The sequence below is a fragment of the Simochromis diagramma genome, unplaced genomic scaffold, assembly GCF_900408965.1.
Source record: "Simochromis diagramma unplaced genomic scaffold, fSimDia1.1 OVJJ01000317.1, whole genome shotgun sequence".
NCBI lineage: Eukaryota > Metazoa > Chordata > Actinopteri > Cichliformes > Cichlidae > Simochromis > Simochromis diagramma.
The window spans coordinates 3,791,792-3,815,614 of NW_024386994.1; the positions used below are offsets into that span (position 1 = coordinate 3,791,792).

Consider the following 23,823-nt stretch of genomic DNA (forward strand, 5'->3'; position numbering starts at 1 on the left):
CTCCTGTGTCAGAGAACAATAATGTAGTAAACAAAAGTACAACAAAATGCAAATCACAAGAACTTAGTTCAGGTGTGTGAGACTGATTCATTAACATTTCTTTTTTCTTTCTGCACCAGAGAGTTTTGCACTTGTCCTTGATGTGTTGTGTCAGATTTCAAACCCAGTCTGTTAAGCTCTTTGTCTTAATACTTCCCAGGTGAGTGAGAAACTGCTCAGTCTGTACCTGAATGATTATGAGGAGATTCCCTGGGATGCACTCAAGTACCTCATTGCTGGGGTCAACTATGGAGGTCACGTCACCGATGACTGGGACAGACGTCTTCTGACCACATACATCAATGACTATTTCTGTGACGCTGTCATAAACCAGCCATTCTTCAAGTAAGATATTATTCAGTGTGCTAATGCAAGTATACTAGTAACTGCTTCAAACCAGTGCACTGTGCTAATAATTTAAATATGTTTTGGTAAACAAAAGCACTTTTGCAGAAGTACCGATGCCTAAACATTTCCCATATTTGATGCAAACTGTTGCTTCAAACTGAGACTTTCTGAAGCACCTTTTTGCTCACAGAGTGCTAGCACCACCAAGAGGACAGCAAGGTCATCACTTCTTAAGAAAAGCAGATACACTGAGTGCTGTCAAGATCTCTTACTCTGTTTATTTACTGGCTTCACAAATTGTGTGTTTCTATCATTTCTACCCAAAGACTCAGATTTCTCCTTAGATAAATATCAAGTGAAATCTTTGAGGCTTAGAATACAAACCTTAAGTGCTCCATTCACACAGGAGTAGTTGTAGAACGATTGTTTGCTAATGTGTTGAGGCAATCTGAAGCACAGGAAATTACTACCACTTCATGTTGCTGCTCCCAACAGAACACTTAATCTTATCATATGTATTATGATGATGTTGTCTTTTTTGCACTGTTATTATGCTGATGGGCATTTTATATAATATATATATAATTATTAACCCCTTTTTCTCTGTCAGGTTATCAACTTTAACCAACTATTACATCCCCCGTGACGGTTCCCAGGCTTTATACAAGGAATATATCGACAGGATGCCATCCACAGAGCATCCAGAACTATTTGGCCAGCACCCTAATGCTGACATTGCAAGCCAGATCGCTGAGACTAAGACAGTGTTTGACACCCTGCTCTCCCTGCAGCCCCAGGTTACCAGCAAGACTGCTGCTGGGGGTAGTAGAGAAGATAAGGTGAGGGTGAAACAAGTTGGGAGGAGGAGAGAACAGGGATGACTCTATGAGTGAAACTACAAAATGTAATAATGTGCATATTGAGTAAAGTTGTTTTGTTTTTGTTTTGTTTTTTAACGCTGGGCTTAACAGTTAATCAGTGTACTGGGCCGTATAGCCTGAATGGCATCATCTCTCTTTAAAAGTATGTGTAGTAGAACGTGGGAAATGTAGTGTTCTTTTTTCCAGTTAATGGTTAGTAATTGCTTGAAAAATGCTGTCTGCGTGACTCCAGACAGCCATATTTGACAGATTTCTTCCCAGCAATGCTTAGACATCCATATAGTTACATAACACTGGCTAACAGTCATCAGTGTAATAAGATACAGATCTGGGAATCTGTGCTTTATGGCTTATGCTTCACCCTGAAGTTTAAGGAAAGCACTCAGAAGGTTTGTATTCTGTAAAACTGAAACTGTGTTATTAGGACATTATACTGTTTGTTTGGGGTTTTTTGTTTTTAATAAATTAAATAAAAAAAAACTGTGTTCTGTTAGTTATTAGTAGAGTGCTGTTGTGGTGCAAGATCAAGATCAGAGCATTTATCACAACTTTAAATTGCTTCTAACACAAGTCCCACATGCTGGTCCCACTTAGCTGCTGCTTTTGAATGTTGATGGATCTGATTATATCTAATCACCCGTGCATGGATTTGCTTTCAGATATGGCTCTGTTTATTATTTCTGCTTTGTTTAAAGTCAAGTTAAAGGCACATTATCTCTTAGGATCCTTCTTGGAGGTATTGGCAGTTTGTCTCTGTGCTTTAAATGCTGTAGTTTTATAGTAGTGTGAACAGTCTAATTGGTAAAATCTCATTATCACCACTTTTATATTGGTTCTCCTGGAGTGTGTATTTTACTATTGGGAATGAACCTGTTATATCTGCTTTATTTGTGTTTCTAGGTATTAGAGCTGTTGACAGATGTTCGTGGAAAGATCCCAAAATACATTGAATGCGAGGGCACGAGAACCCTCTTGTTGGACAACCCATCACCCCTTAATGTGGTCTTGCTGCAAGAGATCCAGAGATACAACTCTCTGCTGAGCACCATTAAGTATGAACTCTGTGTGTGTGTGTGTGTGTGTGTGTGTGTGTGTGTGTGTGGCTGTTTTATTGTACCTTGATGTGTAAATCTACAGTTTCAAATGAGTTAAATGTAGGTGTCATATGCCATCAGGTAGAAAAACAAATCTGAGGCTAAAATTGTGCAGTTTCACAGCTGAATAATTGCACTTTATTTTCACTGAATAATTCAGACCCTGCTAACAAAAGTGCTTTCTCTCATGTGTTTGATTTTTTTGATTTTCACTCCTTCCAATTAGCCTCTGTACCAGTTTTAAGACAATAACAGAAATTTAAAAAGCAGAAATTCATATTTATTTTTGGCTGGGTCAGCTATTCATATTTTTTTAAGTTATAAAACAATGCTATTTATTTCTATTTTTAACTTAATGTTGTGGCTCAGGAGCTAAAGCGTACTAATCCTGAATTCCTGATGCATGCATCAGTGTGAGTCAGTCTATGTGGAACAGTTAAGCAGTGGGAAGTAGTAAAACACATAGAATGAAGTGCAATATAAATGTGGTTGAGTACAAAAGTGCTGTATAGGTATCAGTCCATTTACCAGTGTTGTTAAAGACAAATCAATAACAGAAAGTTGTGCACTTAATAGAATAACTTAAGTATAACATGGTGTGGTCTTGTCGCAGAGCGCTAATAATCCTAGATGTGTTTTAGGCAGTGCTGGGGCCGTTATTCCAAAAGAAAAGTCATGTATTACACATTACTCGTTACTTGTCTTAAAAGTAACATAAAGTACATTACGTGATTACTCACCAGAAAAAGTAATTAATTGCGTTACTCATTACATTGCTTTGTCATTATGAGACGATGTGTTTCAGATCAGTTTACAGAATAATTACCAGTTAACAAAATAAACCTTAGATGACAGTTACATGTACCAGCACAAATCCTAATGAGGACTCAGGGGCATCTTTCTTTTAGTGTTTGCATATAAACACGAAGCCAACAACACAAAGCAAAGTTGAAAACCAGCCAAAGACAACTTAAAGTGATTCTACTGTAGACAGATAGAAATGGATGCTACAACGCTGCAAGCCTGACTTCTTATCACTCCTTTTGTTACCTGCTAAAGTTCAGGCTCTGCGTGCTGAGTTGGGTTCAGCATGCGCTCAACTTTAACATCAGTCTAGGTTCTTGGCTAGCTTTGTGTTAGCATGCTGTCACTGCAGCTTTCCCAGCTGAAGCTGCGTTAGTATTACAGCACGGTTGTTTCTGTCCTAGACGCGGTTTGGATTTCACCATCCTGCTCTTGTGCTTATGTGCAAGAAGAAGAGTAATTTCAAAAGGCTCAATGCTATGTTTTACACATTTTGTCACAGTTGACACAGTTTTACTGTAACTGTGTATGTTTGTGTTTTAGATCATCTCTGGTGGAACTGGAGAAAGGGATCAAAGGCTTAGTAGTGATGTCACCCAGCTTGGAGGAGATCTTCAACTGTATCCATGATGCCCGTGTACCATCGCTGTGGGAGAAGGTGCAAACACACACGTGCACACAGTTTATTACAGCTACCAGTGCAGGATAGTTATGATCCTTTACTGATCCTTCTTGGGTCAGTCTCCTTATGCAGATGTATTCTTCTGTATATGTCTCTGCTAGCTCAACAAGAACACCGTAGATTATCAAATGCACTTTTCTTCAACTGTGGGTCCGTTTTTTGGGGTTGTAGAAATGCAAAGACCTGTTATGAGATTAGACTTCTAGACTAGAAGTTCATTGAGGTTACAAAAACATTAACCCAAATATGCTCCACTGTCTTAATGTGCATTCACTGCTTATCTTTTCTCAGCTGCATGAGGCGGCTTCTCACTGTTTAAAAATAAATCGATGCACTCACACGTCCTATGTGTGAAGCACACGTTCTAAGTCATGACAGATGTGAAACTGCATGTGGTACTTTCTGATTATCTTACTTCATAAAGTTGACAGACAGACTACAACGAGGATGGACTGCTAAGATCAATAGTGCTGAGAAAGCTACTTATTGGAAAATTGGGCACACATGAAAAGCCAAAGAAGATTTTGCTGAATCAGAACTGAAGTAAAACTGAAAAGGAGTAGCAGAATGCGTGATTAAAGGCATACTGTGAAGAGAAATGTAACTTTTCTTTGGTTTGGCCGTGCTGTACTGTATAATCAAGCACTGACCAAGCATTTCTGAATAAGGGTCGCAGATAATATTTCAATACTGACAGAGCGCTGTGTTTATTTTTCCATTACATATTCTGATTTAATCTGCATTTTAAGCCTTCCTCTCCCTGAGATAGTTACCACAGATTCCTTTGGTGTGTTGCTGCTTGACAGAGGCCCTTCAGATGTCTGCTCTGCACTCATATCACATATTGATCCCTGTGATTGTGATCCGATCAGCACGGATCTAATCTGCTTTGAGCCACTGAAACAGCTGCATGCCTGTCTCTGTGCTCACTCACTGGTCTGTTATTAAATGTGTATTTATCCGTCACCCTGCCTGGCTACGCAGACATACATTTATTGTTCTGGTCTGTCCACACACACACACACACACACACACAGATGGGCTCAGTGTGGCTCTGGCTGTATTCCAGCTGTGATTCTGTCCAAATGCTCCATTCTGGCTTCATTATCACTGGACCTCTCTTTACAGTGGGGAGAGAACACAGGGTGCTGTCAGCCCAGGTCAAGAGGCTGGAAAGGCTTCTGACTACAAGGGAGTGTCGGTGTGTGTGTTTAGAGTGTGTTTGTGTGTGTCCACTGACAAGGGTCAGTAAGGGCAGTTCATGTTTATATCCAAGTGTCTGACTTAGAGCTGTGGATGAAAAGCATGTATGTATGCATGTATGTGTTTTTGCTCATGGGTGCATTTGTGAGAGGCTGTTAGTCAGGTGGAGCATACCTCGGGCTTCAGCAGCCAAACAAAGCCAGTGTCTGTGAACTAATCGTAGTGTAATAAGCAAAGTAAACCTTCCAAGGCCTGCTCCACTTTCCTAAAAAGACCCTGAGCTCATTGTGCTCTAGCCAGGAGCTTAATACAGCTCAATATACCGTATGTGTCTGTGCAAGTGTGTGTGTATCTATTTCCTTTTATAGGAGCATTGGATAGCTATTAGAGTTGCTGCCTCCAGCTGAGCGCCTCTGTTCTGCTGATCACTTGTAAACCTGACGACTCTCCTTATATTTCTTCCCATTCCTGGCTTTTTATTCATCTCTTGGTCTTTTCACTTCAGTTGTGGCTTACTCTTTTTCCTCCTGCTCTCATTTTGTGCACTAGTTCAGTCATTGTCCACCTCCATTCTTCATCGTCTGTATCTCATTCCTGTTTATATGTTGGAAGTATTACCTCCATTCTGCTCTCTTTCTTTCTCGTCACGCTTCATCTGATCCAGGCAGCAACTACAGCCCCTCAAAGAGTGTCCTGCTTATTTATCCCTCCGTCCCTCCATCCCTCTCTTCTCCGCCCCTCCTTGGCATAGCAGCCTGTCATTAGTTCTGAGCTCTCAGACTCATGGCTTTAATTTTGGCCTGCCTGCCTCTCTGTCTCCGGCCATTTTGTATCTGGTTTCCTCACAAGCCTTTGCCTGTATTTGTGTGCGTATGTGCGACGACCATATAATGAATGTGTGTGCGCCTAAGAGACATCTTAAATTAATCATTAAATTGTATATTGTCAATAAAGGCTTGGTGGCTTTCCAGACATGAAGCCTACATTTTGAAAGCATTTAGCTCGTCTGTGAACGTGAGGGCCAACGGGAAACATATATCAATAAGATTGATGCTTATCAGTGTTGCTAAGATGGTATTGTACAGTGAAATTATTACACCCATCTTCAACCTAGGCATCTGTTTGGTCTTTTTACTCTATGACAGCCCTTCTTGGCAGATATGGCGGCTTTAACGTCAGTGACAATGCTGAAAGGTTTAATAGCTAGTTCCTCTGAAATGGAGAATTACTAAGTCATGCTGATATTTATTGTTTTGGAAAGTTACTAGGCACGAGCCATTTTCCAGCTATATCTTTACTGTTACAGCTAACACACGTGTTTTGATTATTTTCACTCTCTGAAATTATAGAGAACTGTGACGGAGTCTGTCACACTAACCCATTGTTGTAATTGTTGCTTTTGAATAAAAGGTTTTTAAATCAGTGAGTAGACTGACAGAAAAAGTGGTTCGCGAGCATTTATTCTTTGGATCTGAGGCATTAATTTATACGTGACACGCCTTTCATTATACAGATATTTTTGTTTGTAAAGCTGTGTTTGGTATTTCACATTGTGTTTGATGTTACTGCAGATAAGATGACTGATAAGCTACTGAAAAAAACGGATATGAGGGGATATGACTAATAGTGATATGACTAATGCAGGAACAGTTCGTCTGTTATGCTTTTCCTTATTTTCTGTCGTATATAAAATTGTGGATGCTCACATTAAACAAAATCATAGTTAGGCCATGATGTCTTTAAAATGATTCCTTCAAAGATGGTGACCAGGTTTGGTTGCACTTGAGGTTTGATTGCAGAAAAATGGATATAGCTCTTTTTATTGTTATTGTTATAGTTTATTTTTTATAGTTTAATCATTAATCAACAAATTGATTGGTTTTTGTTGATTGGTTACAGTATGATGAATATATCAACGCCCCTGAGTTATACTAATTGTTAGAATCATCGAAGCGCAGGTGGGGTTTGTGGCAGAAATCGTCCACTCCAGCTTGGTAATCAACCAAAGGCCTTGTGCAGAGTTTACATTCATTTGAAAGCCTGACTTGTCCACCCTAGCTGGAAAACTGGAAAACCAGTTGTTATCTATCGTCCGCCTTACTCAGACTTTCTGAATTCTCAGACTTTTTATGTGATTTAGAGCTCAGCTCAGATAAAATAATTATTGTGGGTGAGTAACTTTAACATCCATGTAGACTCTGAAAACCCTCTTTTGTCTAATGATTTCCCAATAACGTTACAATAATCGACTACACAGCAGTGGCAAATGGATTTCATCATAGTAGATGTCTTTCTGAAAGCGCTGTAACTAAGTTTAAGTATATAATTCATCCATTGTTATCTTCCTCAACGCCTTGTGCCAAGACGGTGCAGAGCAGCTTAACACTACTGATGTTGATCATCTTGTTAATATCTCTACTTCTTCACTGTGTACAACTCTAGATAATGTAGCTCCTCTAAGTACGTGACTCACTGGTATAACTCTCAAATGTGTACCTTAGAGCAGATAACTCATAAGCTGAAGAGGAAATGGTGTCTCTCTAATTTAGAAAATCATTATTTAGCCTGGAAAGCCAATTTGATGCTCTATTAAAAAAAGCTCTCTGTAAAGCTGGAACATCTTACTACGCGTCACCGACTGAAGAAAATAAGAACAACCCCAGGTTTCTCTTCAGCTCTGTAGCCAGGCTGACAAGAAGTCAGAGCTCTGTTGAGCCAACAATTCCTTCAACATTGACTAGTAATAGCTTCATGAATTTCTTCACAAATAAAATTTGAATTAATTAATTAATGAATGCTTCAATCTTAAATATGATCAACCTATCTCTAATAATCGGCTATGTACCACAGGCCTTCAAGCTGGCTGTAGTTAAACCTTTACTCAAAAAGCCATCTCTAGACCCAGCAGTCTTAGCTAATTATAGGCCAATCTCCAACCTTCCTTTCATATCAAAAATCCTTGAAAGAGTAGTTGTCAAACAGCTAACTGATCATCTGCAGAGGAATGGTTTCTTTGAAGAGTTTCAGTCAGGTTTCAGAGCTCATCACAGCACAGAAACAGCTTTAGTGAAGGTTACAAATGATCTTCTTATGGCCTCTGACAGTGGACTCATCTCTGTGCTTGTCCTGCTAGACCTTAGTGCAGCATTCGATACTGTTGACCATAATATCCTATTAGAGCGATTAGAAAATGCTGTAGGTATTACAGGTACTGCGCTGCAGTGGTTTGTATCATATCTATCTAATAGACTCCAATTTGTTCATGTAAATGGAGAGTCCTCTTCACACACTGAGGTTAATTATGGAGTTCCACAGGGTTCAGTGCTAGGACCAATTCTGTTTACATTATACATGCTTCTCTTGGGCAGCATCATCAAAAGACATAGCATAAATTTTCACTGCTATGCAGATGACACCCAGCTCTATCTGTCCATGAAGCCAGATAACACACACCAATTAGTTAAACTGCAGGAATGTCTTAAAGACATAAAGACCTGGATGACCTCAAATTTTCTGCTTCTAAATGCAGATTAAACTGAGGTTATTGTACTCGGCCCTGAAAATCTTAGAAACACGATGTCTAGCCAGATGCTTACCGTGGATGGCATTAGCTTGGCCTCCAGTAACACTGTGGGTTGGAGTTAAATCTCAGATTTAGTGGCTGCAACTACTTGTAGTCGGTCGCCAAATGCAAAGAAATCAAAATCAAACCAATCACCATGCAACCACTAATTCCTACTTCTGAGGAGGTGGCGCTCCTGTTCCATAATAGAGCCGTTTCAGGCATACAGCTCTAGCTGTGAACACAGGAGGCCCACCCACCCGTGGCTTTGTGAGGGGCAGCCAGTCTAAAGGAGGGTTGAGGGAGCTAAAACAGCTTGTTTCAGACAGAGGATGAACCGAGGGGCTGCAGTGTAAGAGAAACAGTGATTATTTAGAATTGTGAATCATGCAAAGTGAGTCCCGGTGAGTTTAATAAGAAATATGTGGAGTTGGAAATGAGAACAGGTCATTGTTACTTACTTTTTATGTATTCGATAATAAAACCAATTATCACAATCACTTTTATGCTTTGGTCAGTTATTTTTAGGTCCCAGCGAGTCTTTATGTATTATCAAATCAGTCAAAGCAAGTAAAGGTTTTCCTGTTGAGATTTGAAGATGCCAGCATGCTGAGACATCCTTGTACATTTTCTCAATTCTCACTCACCAGTTCAGTTTCGTGTGCTAATGAGACCTACAGGCCATCAGTGCTCAGTGTGACTGCACTGAACAGAACTTGTTCCTGTTTTGAGTAGCTGCCAACAGCTGGAAGCATGAAATGGTTGTAGATTTTCCACGTCTCACTCATCGTCTCTCACACCCACCCTCTCCCCTAGGCATACCCCTCACTGAAACCCCTGGCAGCGTGGACTAGGGATCTTTGCCAGCGAGTCGATCAGTTTGCACGCTGGGCACAGACGACCCAGCCCCCCAACTTGTTCTGGCTGTCCGGTTTCACCTTTCCCAACGGTTTCCTCACTGCTGTTCTGCAGTCATCAGCTCGACAACGCAACGTGAGCATTCACACAACCACATGCGCACAGGAGACGGTTATGTAATCCCGCTCACTTTGTGATTGATGGCCATATATTTTTGAGTGTCTCAGCTTGTTTTAACAGACGGTTTTGTGAGCTGAACCCAGTGAATCCTGATTCCAAAACTGAAGATTAAACAGCGAAGATTAAATTTCACACCACATAAAATACACATAATATAGACACCCTGCTTTGCTTGCTGCGCAGTGTTTATTTGATGAAAACTACTCTATTGTGTGTCCCTGCAGATATCAGTAGACATGCTGTCCTGGGAGTTTATAGTGTCCACTGTAGATGACAGCAAGCTCCTTTACCCACCAAAGGTGAGACACATTGTATTTCTTAAAATTGTATAGAAAATGACACTAATCTGCCGCCGGGCTACTTTTTCTGATCCATTAGCTTTCAGCTGTCATTACAGCTTTACATCACATCTTTCATCTTCACTCAGACACTGGTTGTGTTTTTCCCAGAACAATCTATTTTCATTCAAAGCAGCATCTCTATTTTCATCCCTCAAATACACTCACGTTTAGATGTTTGGGTTTTTTTATAGATCATGTAAAATGTTTTGATTGGTCATATTTTCTTACATTGTAATTATTTAATTTCTATCCCTGATCTCTTTTCTCTCTTTTTGATTTTTCAGTGCCAGTCTGCACTTCTATCATTTCTTAACTTGATGTTTTCCCTCATTTTTTTTTTTTTTAGCTTTGACTCTTTTTCCTTCTGTCCAAATGATTTTTTTCTCCCGTTTCTCCCCCGCCTCCCCTTTCTGTTCTCCTCCTTCACACCCTCCTTTTTCCTGTCCTCTCTGTACCACTCTTGTGTTCCCATGTTCTCTCTCTCATGACCTACTGCTTCCCATTCACCTCCTTTCTGAGCCACCCTTGTTTTATTCTTATTCTTCTTTCTCTGCCTCTACTCTAGCTTCTCTGTAACCCCCGCCACCCAAACACCACCACCTCTTGCCATCCATCTTTCTTTCTGCAGCTCTCCTCTTCCCTCTTCTTTCCTCTCCTCATTTCATTATCTAATTCCTTGGCAGAGCTGTTAGTCATGTTTTCTTTAATGCAAGAAGTCACCTCCAAGCGAGTGTTTATATCACTCCCCCTCCCCTTTACCTATTTATAATCCATGTTCTTTCCACGTTTTCCTGCTCATGGCCTTCCATACCTGTCTCTTTGGCCCCTCCAGGACGGAGTCTTCGTCAGAGGTTTGTATTTAGAGGGAGCGGGTTGGGACAAGAACAACTCCTGTTTGGTGGAAGCTAAACCCATGCAGATGGTCTGTCCTATACCCACCATCCACTTCAAACCAGTGGAAAACCGCAAGAAGATGGCCAAGAGTGAGTGAAATCCCTTACTTTGTTTCACAAACTTTTTTTTATGTTCCACTTTATTTATTTTCATGTGGTTTTTTGTCACCTGTGTTATTATGTTCATCCATAAATCGCTTAGTTTGGGTTCTTGTTTTTGTTCTCTGTCCCGCTTTGTGGTTTCACTGACTCAGTTGTGTGTCTCTGTGTGAAGGTACGTACCTGTGTCCGTGTTACTACTACCCGGTGCGTGCTGGTGGGGCAGGCCGAGCGTCTTTTGTTGTGGGCGTTGAACTTAAATCTGGAGCTGTGACTCCAGAGCACTGGATCAAGAGAGGAACTGCTCTTCTCATGAGCCTGGACAACTGAAGGCTTTAACAATCACGCACACACTGACTGTAAAACGTTGTTTCTGTGCAAGGTTCAGGTATTCATTGTGTAGTAGTTCTTATTTTATTTTTTTATCTTCTGTTTTTGTGACTGAAATGATTTCAAATGTGAGTTCTACAGTAAAGTGAATTCTATATAAAGTAGGATTTTACACCTGGGCTCGACTCGTTCTTTGACTCTTTGAAGCAGGTCAGACACATTTCTGGAAGCTCTCCTTCTCTTATTTCTTTTTTTTACCTTTTTCTTCTCTCTGCTCTTAAAATGACCGACTGTGCACTCCTCTCCACAGACCTCCATCAGTCTTTCCATGCTGACCCCCTCTTACCCTGCTGAAACACACACATTAACACACCACCGTCTACATACACATGCACAGGAAATCTCCGACTGTGAGGTATCAGCGCTTACTGGAAACCTACTTCTTTGTAACATCTGGATCAAGTGACTGTTGGGTCACGTAAGCGTTTGACTGTGTGCTCAGTGGATTCCTTGGTAACATGATGAGCTATTACATCTATTTTATGCGTTTTTTAAAAAGTAGACAGGTCTGGTCTGTAAGTGCATGAGCAGAATAGCATGATTGGAAGGAATAGTGGCTGTTTGGATTCAGCTGTATATCCAAAATTAGCAAAAAATTTTTGCTAATTTTGACCCCTCAGCCATAAAAGGCTAATGGGCTATTGTTACCCCGCCATGGCCAGAGTGGCTATCCTTCCCCTGAAGCTCAAAGTGACCTGATGACCCCACGTTTGAAAGGTCTTACTGTATAGTATGTTTATCACAATATAGAGGCTGTGAAACACCAGACACCACGACAATGTGGGCCTGCTGAAGCAGTCTTGAATAAAGTAATGGTTCAGAGTTTGTTCTGAACATTGTGCAGGTCCGATCCTCCTTTGTCTTTTCTGCTAAAGGAGGTTTGAACAGTTATTAAGTGGAAGATTTGACCCCATTCCTCCACATACCCTGCAAATTTATTTTAATGGTTAGTGCAGATTAGAATGGTTTGTGTTATTGGCTTAAGCGGGCTGTGTATATGTGAATGTAGTACTAAATGCTTCACATATTTTCCACTGCATATTTCCAGTGTTTATGAGGAGGTCATAATATATTCCTTCTTGGCTTTTTCACACTTAGTGCTCTAACAGTCATGAAAATATGAAGCAATTGCGTTCGTTTTACAACCTTTAAACCAAAATAATGTTGATAGAAATGTGCAAGAAATTAAATTTGTCTTGTTTTTGCATGCACGTATGCAGATACGTGTCCACGGTGTAAAAAAAATAAAAAGCAAGAAAACAATGCAGTTACTCAAGGTGAGGCAGAGGACATTTTTACGCTAATATGCATGTCTCCCGAGCTTGGAAAAAAAAAGGGGAGGAGAGGGGGGGCAGTGGGTGAAGGAGAAATGAACCCATTCAAACAAATGAATTCTAATGAAGCTTCACAGACAAGACGTTTGGAGTCAGTCAGCGCTGTGAGAGGGAGAGAGAGGGAGAAGCCCCGGACTTCCCCACTGGAAAAGGACTCGGCCCAAACTCCTGAAAGGGAGGGCGAGAAAAACAAGAGAAGGGACCCTGGAGAAAGTAAGCTGGGAGGAAGAATGATTCCAGTAATGAGAGAGGGGGAACCAGTGAGGGGGCGGGGGGAAGCTGAGTTCAAGGTTGTATTCAGAATTAAGGACTGTCCCCCTCAAAGACCAACACAGACTTCCTCGAGGTTTAAGAGCCTCTTTATCAGACCTAGGTGTGTGTGTGTGTGTGTGTGTGTGTGTGTGTGTGTGTGTGTGTGTGTGTGTGTGTGTGTGTGCGCGCGCGTGCATTGGTGGTCTCTAGTTGGGTGGGAGATGGAGGGGTGAGCACATGGAATTCAAATTCAAATTGGCTGATTCTCCACCCTGATTGTAACAAATATCAGGCTTGGGAGGTGGGTTTTTGTTTTTGTTTTTTGGATGAGAGCTTAAGCTGAAGTAAACTTGAATGTTGATGTGCTGTGGAGTCGTTTTAGAAACACTGTACAAGTGGTACTAATTAACCCTCCTCACTGACGCGATGTGTGCAGACAGGGATTCAGATTATATTGCTCATCTTCCTCGCGAGACCTGGTGACACTGCATCACCACAGTGGATTTTAGAGGCAATGTTCTTGGAAGGGAGTATTGATTAAGAAGACACCTTTTCCATCTGCCCATCCCCTTAAATTGAAAACACTTTGAAGAAATGTTGGCAGCATTTATTCAGCGCGGGTGAAAACAGGATCCACCTTTTTGTGAACTCTTTAGACGACAAGGAAGGGAAGTGTTTAATCACACGTCTCGCTCTTGAACACAGACTGTTGCTTGTCTGCATTTGGAGAAGGCCTGACAACAGCTCAAGAACTCCTGAGAGCCAACCCGATCTCAGTTGGCTTTATTTGACTTCGCCTTGCGCTAATTTGATTTCCCGGCATGCTTGCGCGCAACTTTCCCGTTTCTTGGGAAGTGTAAGGCACCTGACAAGATTACAACTACGAGTGGCTCTTTGGGCCCCATTCGGTTCCAGCAACTCTTCCCCCAGCTGAGAGCTGGACTCTTGAACCAAATGCTTACGAGAAGAGAGGAGAGGAGAGGAGAGGAGGGGGGCGGGAACTTGCGGCTCGGTTGTTCGCGATCGAATAGTAGTTAATAATGGAATTTGGGCAAGTTGTACAGTGTGTTTGCCAGTGACTATGGAGGCGGGGCAGTTAATGTCCAAGACTCTTCCACTGAAAATAAACCTGCATGAGGGAAGAGAGAGAAGGAGAGAGAAAGGGAGCGGAGGGAGGGAGGAGGAAGGGAAAGAGCCTTTCAGCGGGGACAGAAGGGAAAGAGTCTCCGTTTCAATGGAATAAAAACTGCGCAATTTCTTTACGCACTCCCAGCTCGGATCACTCGCACTGTTGCTGTCCATGAGACGGATATCAGCAGCGCTTTCTGGATGATTGTTGGCGGGGGGGAGTCCGTTCCCCATTGCAACCCCCCCGCTGTCTTTGAGGCTTTTTTTTAAGGCTTCACCAGCTTGCGATTTTTTTCTTAACCCGATGGTGTTCAGATGAAGGAAAAAGAAACGCGATATGACTGTGAAGATGCAACATCACTGATGAGTGTGTTCGTCATGCCTTGCCCATGGGCGAACGCATCCACATTTTCTGTGCCGGAGGGGGGCGGGGAGGGGGGTCTGCGATCTCTGCGTGCGCAGTGCTTCCCCGTGTCATAATTTGCGCCTAAACGCGTTATTACGGACGTTGAATGGAAAGGCTTAGTATTTTATTTTTCGTCAGTGGGGGAGATGAGAGGGCTTTTAGAGGTCTGCGTCATCCCGTGGCCGTGGAAGGAGATGGGCTACTTTGCAGATTTTCCACTGTTTTCACAGCCAGAGTCAGCGCGGCACCTCCCCAGCACGTTTTGGATCACACACAGAAGGTAAGCTCTCCGTGCCTCTGTCAGGCACGCTGGCCTTATACCTAATTGTAGGGGGGGTGAGACTCCATTGAAAACAACCTGAACTACAATGTCCTCTTTCGTTAACCTTGTAAAAAAAATGCGAGCTGCTTCTAGAAAACGAGTCCAGCAAACTGAAAATGTTGCACAGCAGAAAGGCGGAATTTCTGTGGGGTCTGTAGGCTGTAGTAGCCTCACGTGTCCTTCTTTTTTTAACCATAAGGACACAATTTGATGGTATTATGTAATTGCTTGTAGAGCAATAGGCTGCACCGCTCCAAGTTTGCAGTGATAAAGGTGGAGAAGTTTCGATGTTGTTGCTGATTTGTTGCGTTTCTTCCCCTTTTTTATGTTGCAGACAGCTGCGTTAAAAAAAAGAAAGAAAGACCCAATTTCATATACAAACTAAAGTTGGTGATGTCATGTTTTCTACGGTAAGGAAGGCAGAGTTTACAGGAAGGTACGTCTGGAGTTGGTGATGTCGCAATCGCCGTGTGCCGATTTCCGTTAACACATTTGCAAATGTAAGGAAAAAGACCACGGAGCGTGTCCGTGGGTGTGAAATGCAGCGCGTCACTGGGATGTGTTTTGGTCATTAGTACGGGAGGGGGGTGGCTGATAAGAGCCAGCTGAATGAAATGGGGGAGGGGGGGGGGGGCTCGCTTGTGTCGGCAGAAGGAGTGTCGCATTTTCTTTCTGAGATGTCATGTGGTGAAGTTGTGGCGGGTTCTTTACCAGGAAGAGCGTTTGAATTTTCTTCCCCTTGGATTTTTTTTGTCTCCACCCCTCTCCCTGTTGTTCCTCTAGCACTTTGGGTACTCCGCCACTGGAGGGCAACCCAGGACAGAGCTTCACCTTCGAGTAGGTTACTTTTATGTCCGTATGGAAATGAATATATTTGCGTGACAGGACCTCAGCTATGACTGTTTGCATACAGCGAGGCGAACAAAGGTCACCCAGGGACCTGCTGTGGTCTGTAATGAAGCCTCCTGAAGCAGGCAGGCTCGGCTGTGTTAAACCAACCGAACATATTTATCATTGTTGTTGTTGTTGTTGTTGTTATTTTGTTCAAATATGGGGACTCAGTTCAGTTTAATTTAACTTCCAGATTGGTGTCTTGTTACACTATTTAGCCTCAATAACTGTAGATGTCGATGCTAGCTTGGATGCGAACAACTCTGACGTAAAGACTAAAAACTGTCTAAAAATAGTTCATTTTATTTTTTTTAAGGAAAAAAAATATTCTTTTTTTCTCCTAAAACCATTTTTAAAAAATGTTGTAAAAATGTTTTTTTTCCCCCACAACTAACATCAGCCCCTTTTTCTCCTTGGAAACCCGCATGGGAAATAATGTCTCTATTTGTATGATGCTACACTTTTATGACTTTAAATCCCATGATGCACTGAGTGTTTCTTGTTCACTTTTCTTTTTCACGCCAAGGTTATTGTAGTTAACTAAAAGTAAACTAAAATTTAAAACTCAATATGAGTCTAAACTTTTATGTCTGTGAGACCGTGAGTCACTGCTTACCATAAATACAATAATAATTAAAAAAGACTAAACCTAATTGTCCAAACAATAAATTAAACTGAAAAAAAGAAAACCCACTTTGAAAACTAACTGAAACTAAACTGAATTAAACACAAAAATTAAAAAGAAAATGAAATAAAAACTAATAAGAAAATACAAAACTATAATAATTCTGTTTCACTCACTATGTGCTTACACCCCACTCTGCATTTAATCATTAGTTATTATTATTTTTTGCTCTTTTCCTCAGCGTGTCTTTGTCCCGTCTTCCTCCCTTCACTGCCAATCAGATGTCTGGCTGCCCCTGAGCTCGGTTCTGCTGGATGTTTCTTCCTGTTAAAAGGGAGTTTTTCCTTCCCACTGTTGCCAAGTGCTTGCTCATAGGGGATCGTCTGATTGCTCGGGCTTTCTCTGTATTATTGTGAGTCTTTACCTTACAATATAAAACACAGTGTTGTTTTGTTTCTATTGAATTGAATTTAAATTAGGTTTAAATATTAACTCCCACAATGCAATGCATTAGAGAGGGTATTAGAGGTCCGATTTTGCAATTTTTAACATTTCACAATATCCCAAGTATTGCAAATCATATATTGTGATTTATCCCCTTTTAAACAGCAAATGATCCCCTTTAATCAGAGTTAAACTCGGTCAGTCGATTTGTTTTTATTCAAGGAGTTACGTCACTTTAAAACCTGCTATAAATGTTGCCATACGTCTGCTATCGATCCACCATTGAATTGGATCAAGTTTGCAATTACATGGAGTCTGTTTCTGATAATTGACTGTGATAAATCATTGAAAATCACATATCTGTCGACATCTGCATGGACAAAAATTCATATTTAACAATTACATTTGTGCTCTGCAACCTTCCTGTTCTGTAGGAATATAACCAGAATACAACCAACTGGCAGTCAGCTGAGTGGAGTCTCCTCATGTTGTGCTCACTCAGACTGATAATAACACGTTGGCAGTCTGTCCTCATTAATATATCAGCACACACTTATTTATGAAACATTCGACAGCCTTTCTGAGCGTGACTGCAGTCAGTCCAAGTCATACTGCGACTGTTTGTAGAAAGGTCACCTCTGCATTAGTTTTGCAATCCAAAGTGGATGTGAGTGAGTCTTCCTCCAAATCTGGGCAACCATTTACCAATTTAGTAACCACAAGTTGCAATCAGTTGTAGAATGTAAAAAAAAATCAGTACAATTCATCCATGAAGTCAACATGAATTTAAAGCTTTATGTCCATACTGCAGTTACATGCTTGCAGAGAAGCAGTTTTTCCAGTACCTCAGAGGTTCTGTCACTTTCTGTATGGACTTTGCTGTTCCAAGCTATTTTTTGGACAAATTGGTGAAATGTAAGAGCGTGTTTTTACCTCTAGATGGTGCCACATTTTCAGTCCAGGTCTTACTATTTATGGGCTTTAATAACATCTGCTAATTTCCCTGACTTTAGTGTTGGAAGGGCAGATAGGCCTCTCTGAATCACCGTGTTATAATGCTGCTGTGTAGATGTCTGTCACTAACTGATCTATGTATACCTCTCCTGTTCACAGGGACAAAGTGGGGAGCATGGCTAAGCCTTGTCGCGACGTGTTTAAAGAGCCGCCGGTGCCCGACTGAGGCCATAAGTTTGGCTGGCTACACTGCAGGCAAGAATGAGCAAGTGCATCAGCCCCACAGCATGGAAATGGTAAACACGCCTTAGTGATGAAGGATGCTCATAGACACCTAATAGTTTTATGCATGGTTATTGCAATTAAGAGCAGTTGCTAAAACACTGCTGCCACATGCAGTTTTTGATTATTCCAAACTTCCAAAAAATATTTTAATAGTCACTTTTATAGACTAAAAAGACTCTAATATTCACCCAGTATTTGTTCATAGTATCTGACTTACAACCCGCTTTAAAATTATTCTGCACTATGTTCTATCAAACTATCAACAGCACTAACATTGATTGGTATCTGAGAAGGCTCTTAACAGAAATACTGCTCTGATCTATACTAGTATCAAATTTTTTGAGTAATCGGACAGATTCTCATCAGATCCATTGATTTTATCGGCATGTTTTCTCCTGCAGGGAGGCAGTCTGCACCTGGCCTCTGCAAGTGTCCACCTGCTCAGGTAAGACTTTTCACCTTTTACCCAGAGCCTGAACTACCAGCGCTAGCTCTACCTGCCAGCTCCGCAGTGACAAATGGGATGTGCATGAGTAAACCGTTTAGCCATGATGGAAACCTCTCTGTGTTCTGTTTGTCTGTCTTCCACTAGAGATTTTACATTGTAGTCGGCTATTGTTTTGCATGTGTATTGCTTACATAGGCTGAACCAGAGGCTAAGTGGCCTTGGATACGCTTTAACTTCCATACATTTAAAGGTTTTCTTCTCTGTTCTGCCCTGCTGTTCGCCTGCATTTACGAGTCGTGTACCAGGCAGAGAAAAAAATGTAGTTCTGCTATTTTACTGATATAAATCTTTCTCTGTTTGCCGTTCTCACCACTGTCATGGTTGGGGCCCAGGCTAGAGCCATGCACACGTAAGCTTCTCTGTTTTACAGATGTAACACCATTATTTAGGTGTACACGCACCTAACCCTGCACCGGTTCTGTTTCATTTTCACACTTGAAACACTCTCTAGCATACATCTCAAACACCCCCACTCATCTAGGGACAAATGCACACACGCTCGCCAAGCCTCACACACCTGCAGTGTTTTTTGTGATTCGGCCAGCTCTGCTTTATTGCATGCATTTATAGCTGGCAATGAATCTGATCCATTAGAAACATGAATTCACTTCACATTACACGCGCAGCCTTGCTTAAGGCCGTTATTCTCGCACACGCACGTGCACGTACATGCTGAGCAAAGTATAGCTGCAAGAGCCTCAGAGAAGGAAGCGAGACAGGAAGGTTTGTAGTTCAAATAAGAAACAGCATCGCAGCATCAAACCCAGAGTGGTGTCAAGAAGGTTAGTCAAACTGCAGATAGTACTAACCAAGGAAATGCAGAGATTACTGCTGTATAAGAATCAAACCATGAATGGATCAACCTGTGTGAATTACACAGATTGTGGTTTGCGACAGGTAGCCGACACCGCATGTGCAGAACCAGAGAAGCAGTCAAATATAACATCTAGACGATCAGAAGATGTTTTTTTAGTAGTTTTTGTTTTCATCGTCGTCACTTAGGACTTGATAGTCGGGGAGATTGTGCTGCTGTATACCTGTGCAGATTCACGTGTACTTAGTTGGAAACGTGTGACATGTGCAAAAGTGATGAATATTGTGGTGCTGATGTAGAGCCAGCTCTGTTTTACTGCTTTATTTTAACAGGTTTAGCATCTCCAGCAGAAGTTTTTTCAGTTCCAAGATAATCACGGCTGCTAGACTCTGGGACTCTTGCACTTGCCCCTTGTGTAGATAATAACATCGGTGGTTTGAATTTTGGGCCCAGCAGTTATGTGGTGCAGTACTGGAGTTAGAGTTTTGGCACCGGCACCCTGCCGCTGTAAAACAGGTGAAAGCCTCGCAGTCGTCTTTTTATTTGCTGTATTGTTTTTGGTACGTTTGGTCACCTTCCTGAGGATGACCGTGTATCAGATGCAGTTGTACTATCTTGTGAAATTCCATCCATAGTGAGTGCAGGTCTGTCTGATACGCTTGTGTTGGTGTTGTTCCTGTATCAACATAATAAGGCTTGTCCAGGATTAACGTTACGCCTGACCAATCACATTGTTATGATGTCATAGGTTTTTTTTGGGGATAGAAACCTGCTGATGTCCACTCAGGAAAAAACCCAAACAGGGAGTGTTTAGGGTCGGGGGTTAGGATGTGATTGTGGTGAGGGTTACGGTTATGGGGTTAGGTTTACGGTTTGCTGCGCGGTGTCACAGTGTTTCCACGTTGCAAAAGTGTGACGGCACTGCACTGTGATTGGTCACTTGCAGTGTTGAAGCAACATTAGTTTTGTTGATCCAGGAACAACACTAACAGGATGATATGAGATCGAGCGTGAGTGCACGACAGCCTGTAAATCAGATCGTAGGTATTTCTGATTATTTTATTATAACATTCTTTCTTTACGTCCTTCCAGTTTATGCGTCTTTTTTCACGCCAAGTTGTTTGACTGTTATACAAGCCCCAGAGGAACAGGCTGGGTGCTGTATGTGGAGTAAGGCTGAAAGCGTACTGTGGCCCAGGCCCAGTTTCGGCGTGACTGACAGCCTTTTGTGTGAATCCCCCCCCCTCTTAGTGTTGGTTTGAGTCCAAGAGAGCCACCTCCAAATAGCAATAATAAATCTAACACTATGATGATGTCACCACGCTTGACTTATAGAGCTTGGCAGCACCCTCTCCACTTTTTGGCCCATTGTAAGTGAAACAATTCCACATGGAGCACCTGGGACCAGTTTTGCCAGATGGTTTATTTGGACAGGGATCTAGTTTAAGACCTGGTAGATGAGTGGCACATGTTCGGCTGCAACCCCACAGAGAGAGTGCACCATAAAAGCACAGCCCTGCAGACGCTGATGGAGTGGAATAAGCCACAAATTTAATTTTAACAGGAATGGCGGCTCAGATATGTCCACATTAGAAAAAAGAAATGCTTATAAAGTGAGGTGAATAACAGGCATTTCAGTTGGATAGGCTTGGAAAAATGCTGCTTTTACTACTCAGCTCCATCCTTTATGCAGCAGGTGACTATCTGATACTGGGTTTAGGGTAGGCCTATCAAAGGCTCGTGTCCACAGGCCTTTAATGTATTTTCTTCCACCTGCATTCATCACTTTCACTTTTCTCTCACCAACCAATCAAAATGAAAAAAAAAAAAAGAGGCGGTTGGCCTTTGATATGCGTTTACTGTCCTTTTGGAGTATCACCGCTGTAAATAATTGAAAATACTCTGACGAAGAAGGCTTTTGTAACCTAGCAACAATAAGCGGTCTGAATTTAAGGTCATGGGCGCAAAAAGAAAATGCTGTCTGTGGACACAGACGCTGGGATTTGGCATCTTTTCACCACCATCGTACTCCTCCGCTTCTTTCTTTTAAACACAAGCAAACACATGCAATCCACATATGAGTGGCCCAGCACAGACATGTTAAATTAAACATGTTTAATTTAACTTCAACTGGGATGAAACTAAAACGAAACGATGCTTCTGGTTCAAGGGAGAGCAGACTGTGAGGCAGGATATAGAGGAAGAGAGGTGGTGAGAGCTGAGTCAGGATGCCCGGGGGTAGGACAGCAGGAAGCAGTGGGTGAGGAGGAGGAGGACAGGAAGTAAAGGGAGGGGGAGAGACTCCTCTTCATCGTCGTTGTTCTCATCCTCCTCCTCCTCCTCCTCCTCCTGTCATCATCAGCAGTGTCATTGAGGGAGGAGTGGTGTAGGGAAGAACCGTAGAGGTGGAGCTGACATCATCCACTTCCTGGAGGTCTACGAGGGCGTTTTGCTGCTGCATAAAGCACATTAAACACACACGTTTACAGCATCAAAGCTGTTTAATGCTTTTAAATAACAGCTGGCAGAGAGAGGGGGAAAAATCGTATTTCTTTTTTTTACTACAAGAGACTGAAGGGGAAAAAGAACGAACGGAGAGAAATCTCACAGTGGAAGTCGAGATAAAGCCAAGATGAAACCAAGTGCTCCTCTGCCTGCCGGGTTATATAACGCTCATGTGAAAAGAGGGCACTGGGTTTGTGTGTGTGTGAACTCTTTTTTAGGCTGTGTTGTTATTTGTGTTTGTGTGTGTAGAGGGTGACAGAGCCAAAAGATGCCTCTCCTTCACTGCCAGGCTTGTTGTTTTGGCCCGCATTACGCAACCGTCACAATTCTCCGGTGGTAGGCTCCATATTTGCGTGTCTGCGTTACTACACGTTTAATAGGCCAGCTACTTAAATACTTGAACGTCTGTTGGTGTTTGTGTTAATGTGTGCACCTGCGTCTGATCCCCCGCAGTGTTTTTTCTTTTAGGCAGTTAGGGGTGGTTAGATGGTGCAAGATTAGTGTGAGGTTGTGGTAATTTAAGCAAATGGAGGCAATATGGGGTTGCACTAGTTTTTTAAAAAGAATTACGTGGGGTAGTTGCTGACATAGCTTTTTAATGCAGTACAACAGCTGCACACAAACAAAGCTACAATTGAGGAGAGCTGCTGAGGAAAGTGACTAGATGTGTGATTATTAGACAGTTTTGTGCTTATGTGTGGTTTGATTACCTTCGACTTTACTTTTTCTGCAACTGACCAGTGTAATATCAATAAAAATACAAGACATTATACAGTTACAGTTACAAAATGCCTTAAAATTCACGTTTTAAAACTGGGGAAAGTCTGCCCTGGGCCACTCCAGCTCAAAAGTTTTCTGTTCAACCGTCTCTGAGTTATGCACAGTTAAAACATAGCTATGAATGCTATAGATTTCTAGCTACATATATCCATATTTGCTACTCAATATAAAATTTCACTTTCGGGCCTTTTTTTCACACAAATCTGAGGTGATGTTTGAACATGAATATTTCAAAAGACTAATTAAGATAAAAGCCTGAAGTTTTCTTGGTCTTTCTTACTTTCAAAACAAATTAGGATCTGTAATTTGTTATTATAAATCATAATTGACCTCCAAAACACACACCTGAGGCCTCAGTTATAAAGGGCTTGAGACTGGTCAGTTGGCAACCCCTGGTTGCTAAGTAAAAATGAGTATTCCCAGAGTGGTTCTGGCAGGTAAAACCTGTCGATTGCTTTCATTGCTAGCAGATTTCCAAAAATGCCCATAATTTGCAAGAAAAGCGTGACTACAAACACAACTGCTCTACAAATGGTAGAAAAACTGTGAAAAGTGCGACACAAACAGCTTTCATGTTACAGGTAGCGTGTCTCCCTTGCTGGTTTGTGTTTTACCTTTTTGAGATTTACCACCAGTGGCTAGTAGGGAGTCATTCACCAGTCTCTAGGCCTGCATGACTGGAGCTTTAGTGGTTGTTTTCACAACAATTGCCATTACCTCCAGCATCCTCTCTCCATCCGCTTGGGAAACACACATTTTATCCTCATGACCAGTGTTTGCCAGATGATCATTGACTGCTCTCTAGGCCTGTGTGATTGCAGCCTGAAAGACCAATAACTACACAGACAGTAGCAGGCGCTCTCTCGGGGTGCTGCAGGACGTTTGACAAAATGCAAATGAGGGATGTTAAATCTAATATTGTAACCGAGGGAGAGACGGCGTCATAGCATAAACAACAATACTGATTTATTTCTAATATCGTAACCTTGCGTGTGCTTTATTTGTTTCCTTGCCCTTGAGTTCAACGTTGAAGACTTCTGAAAGAGAAATGTTTGGTAGAAGAACACTGCACGGACAAGACAAGTATCATCGACTAGCTTATTTCATTTCAGTATTTTGAAGTTTGCTTGGTTTGTCAGAGGTGCTAATTAATTTTCCCAAGTGGCAACAAATAAAAAACTGGGACTGTTTTGTAGGACGA

The 23,823-nt window shown here is 41.8% G+C and overlaps 3 protein-coding genes across 6 annotated transcripts in view; 2 read left to right on the forward strand and 1 right to left on the reverse strand.

Annotated features, from left to right (window-relative positions):
• dnah2 (dynein, axonemal, heavy chain 2) overlaps positions 1–11,513 on the forward strand; it is a 60,317-nt gene extending 48,804 nt beyond the window's left edge. For all 4 annotated transcript variants that reach the window (XM_040040631.1, XM_040040633.1, XM_040040630.1 and 1 more), the window contains exons 81-88: positions 200–384; positions 998–1,226; positions 2,169–2,320; positions 3,710–3,824; positions 9,430–9,606; positions 9,876–9,950; positions 10,825–10,975; positions 11,160–11,513. In XM_040040631.1, the coding sequence (XP_039896565.1) occupies positions 200–384; positions 998–1,226; positions 2,169–2,320; positions 3,710–3,824; positions 9,430–9,606; positions 9,876–9,950; positions 10,825–10,975; positions 11,160–11,314 (1,239 nt within the window). In that variant the 3' untranslated portion in view covers positions 11,315–11,513. The remainder of the gene's footprint in view (positions 1–199; positions 385–997; positions 1,227–2,168; positions 2,321–3,709; positions 3,825–9,429; positions 9,607–9,875; positions 9,951–10,824; positions 10,976–11,159) is intronic.
• Positions 1–23,823, reverse strand: part of LOC120739024 (tenascin-X-like) — an 877,833-nt gene that overhangs the window by 661,980 nt on the left and 192,030 nt on the right. The window lies entirely within an intron of this gene.
• Positions 14,154–23,823, forward strand: part of kdm6ba (lysine (K)-specific demethylase 6B, a) — a 103,551-nt gene continuing 93,881 nt past the window's right edge. The window contains exons 1-3 of the mRNA XM_040040692.1: positions 14,154–14,774; positions 17,890–18,026; positions 18,417–18,460. The gene's annotated coding sequence lies outside the window, so the exon portion shown is untranslated. The remainder of the gene's footprint in view (positions 14,775–17,889; positions 18,027–18,416; positions 18,461–23,823) is intronic.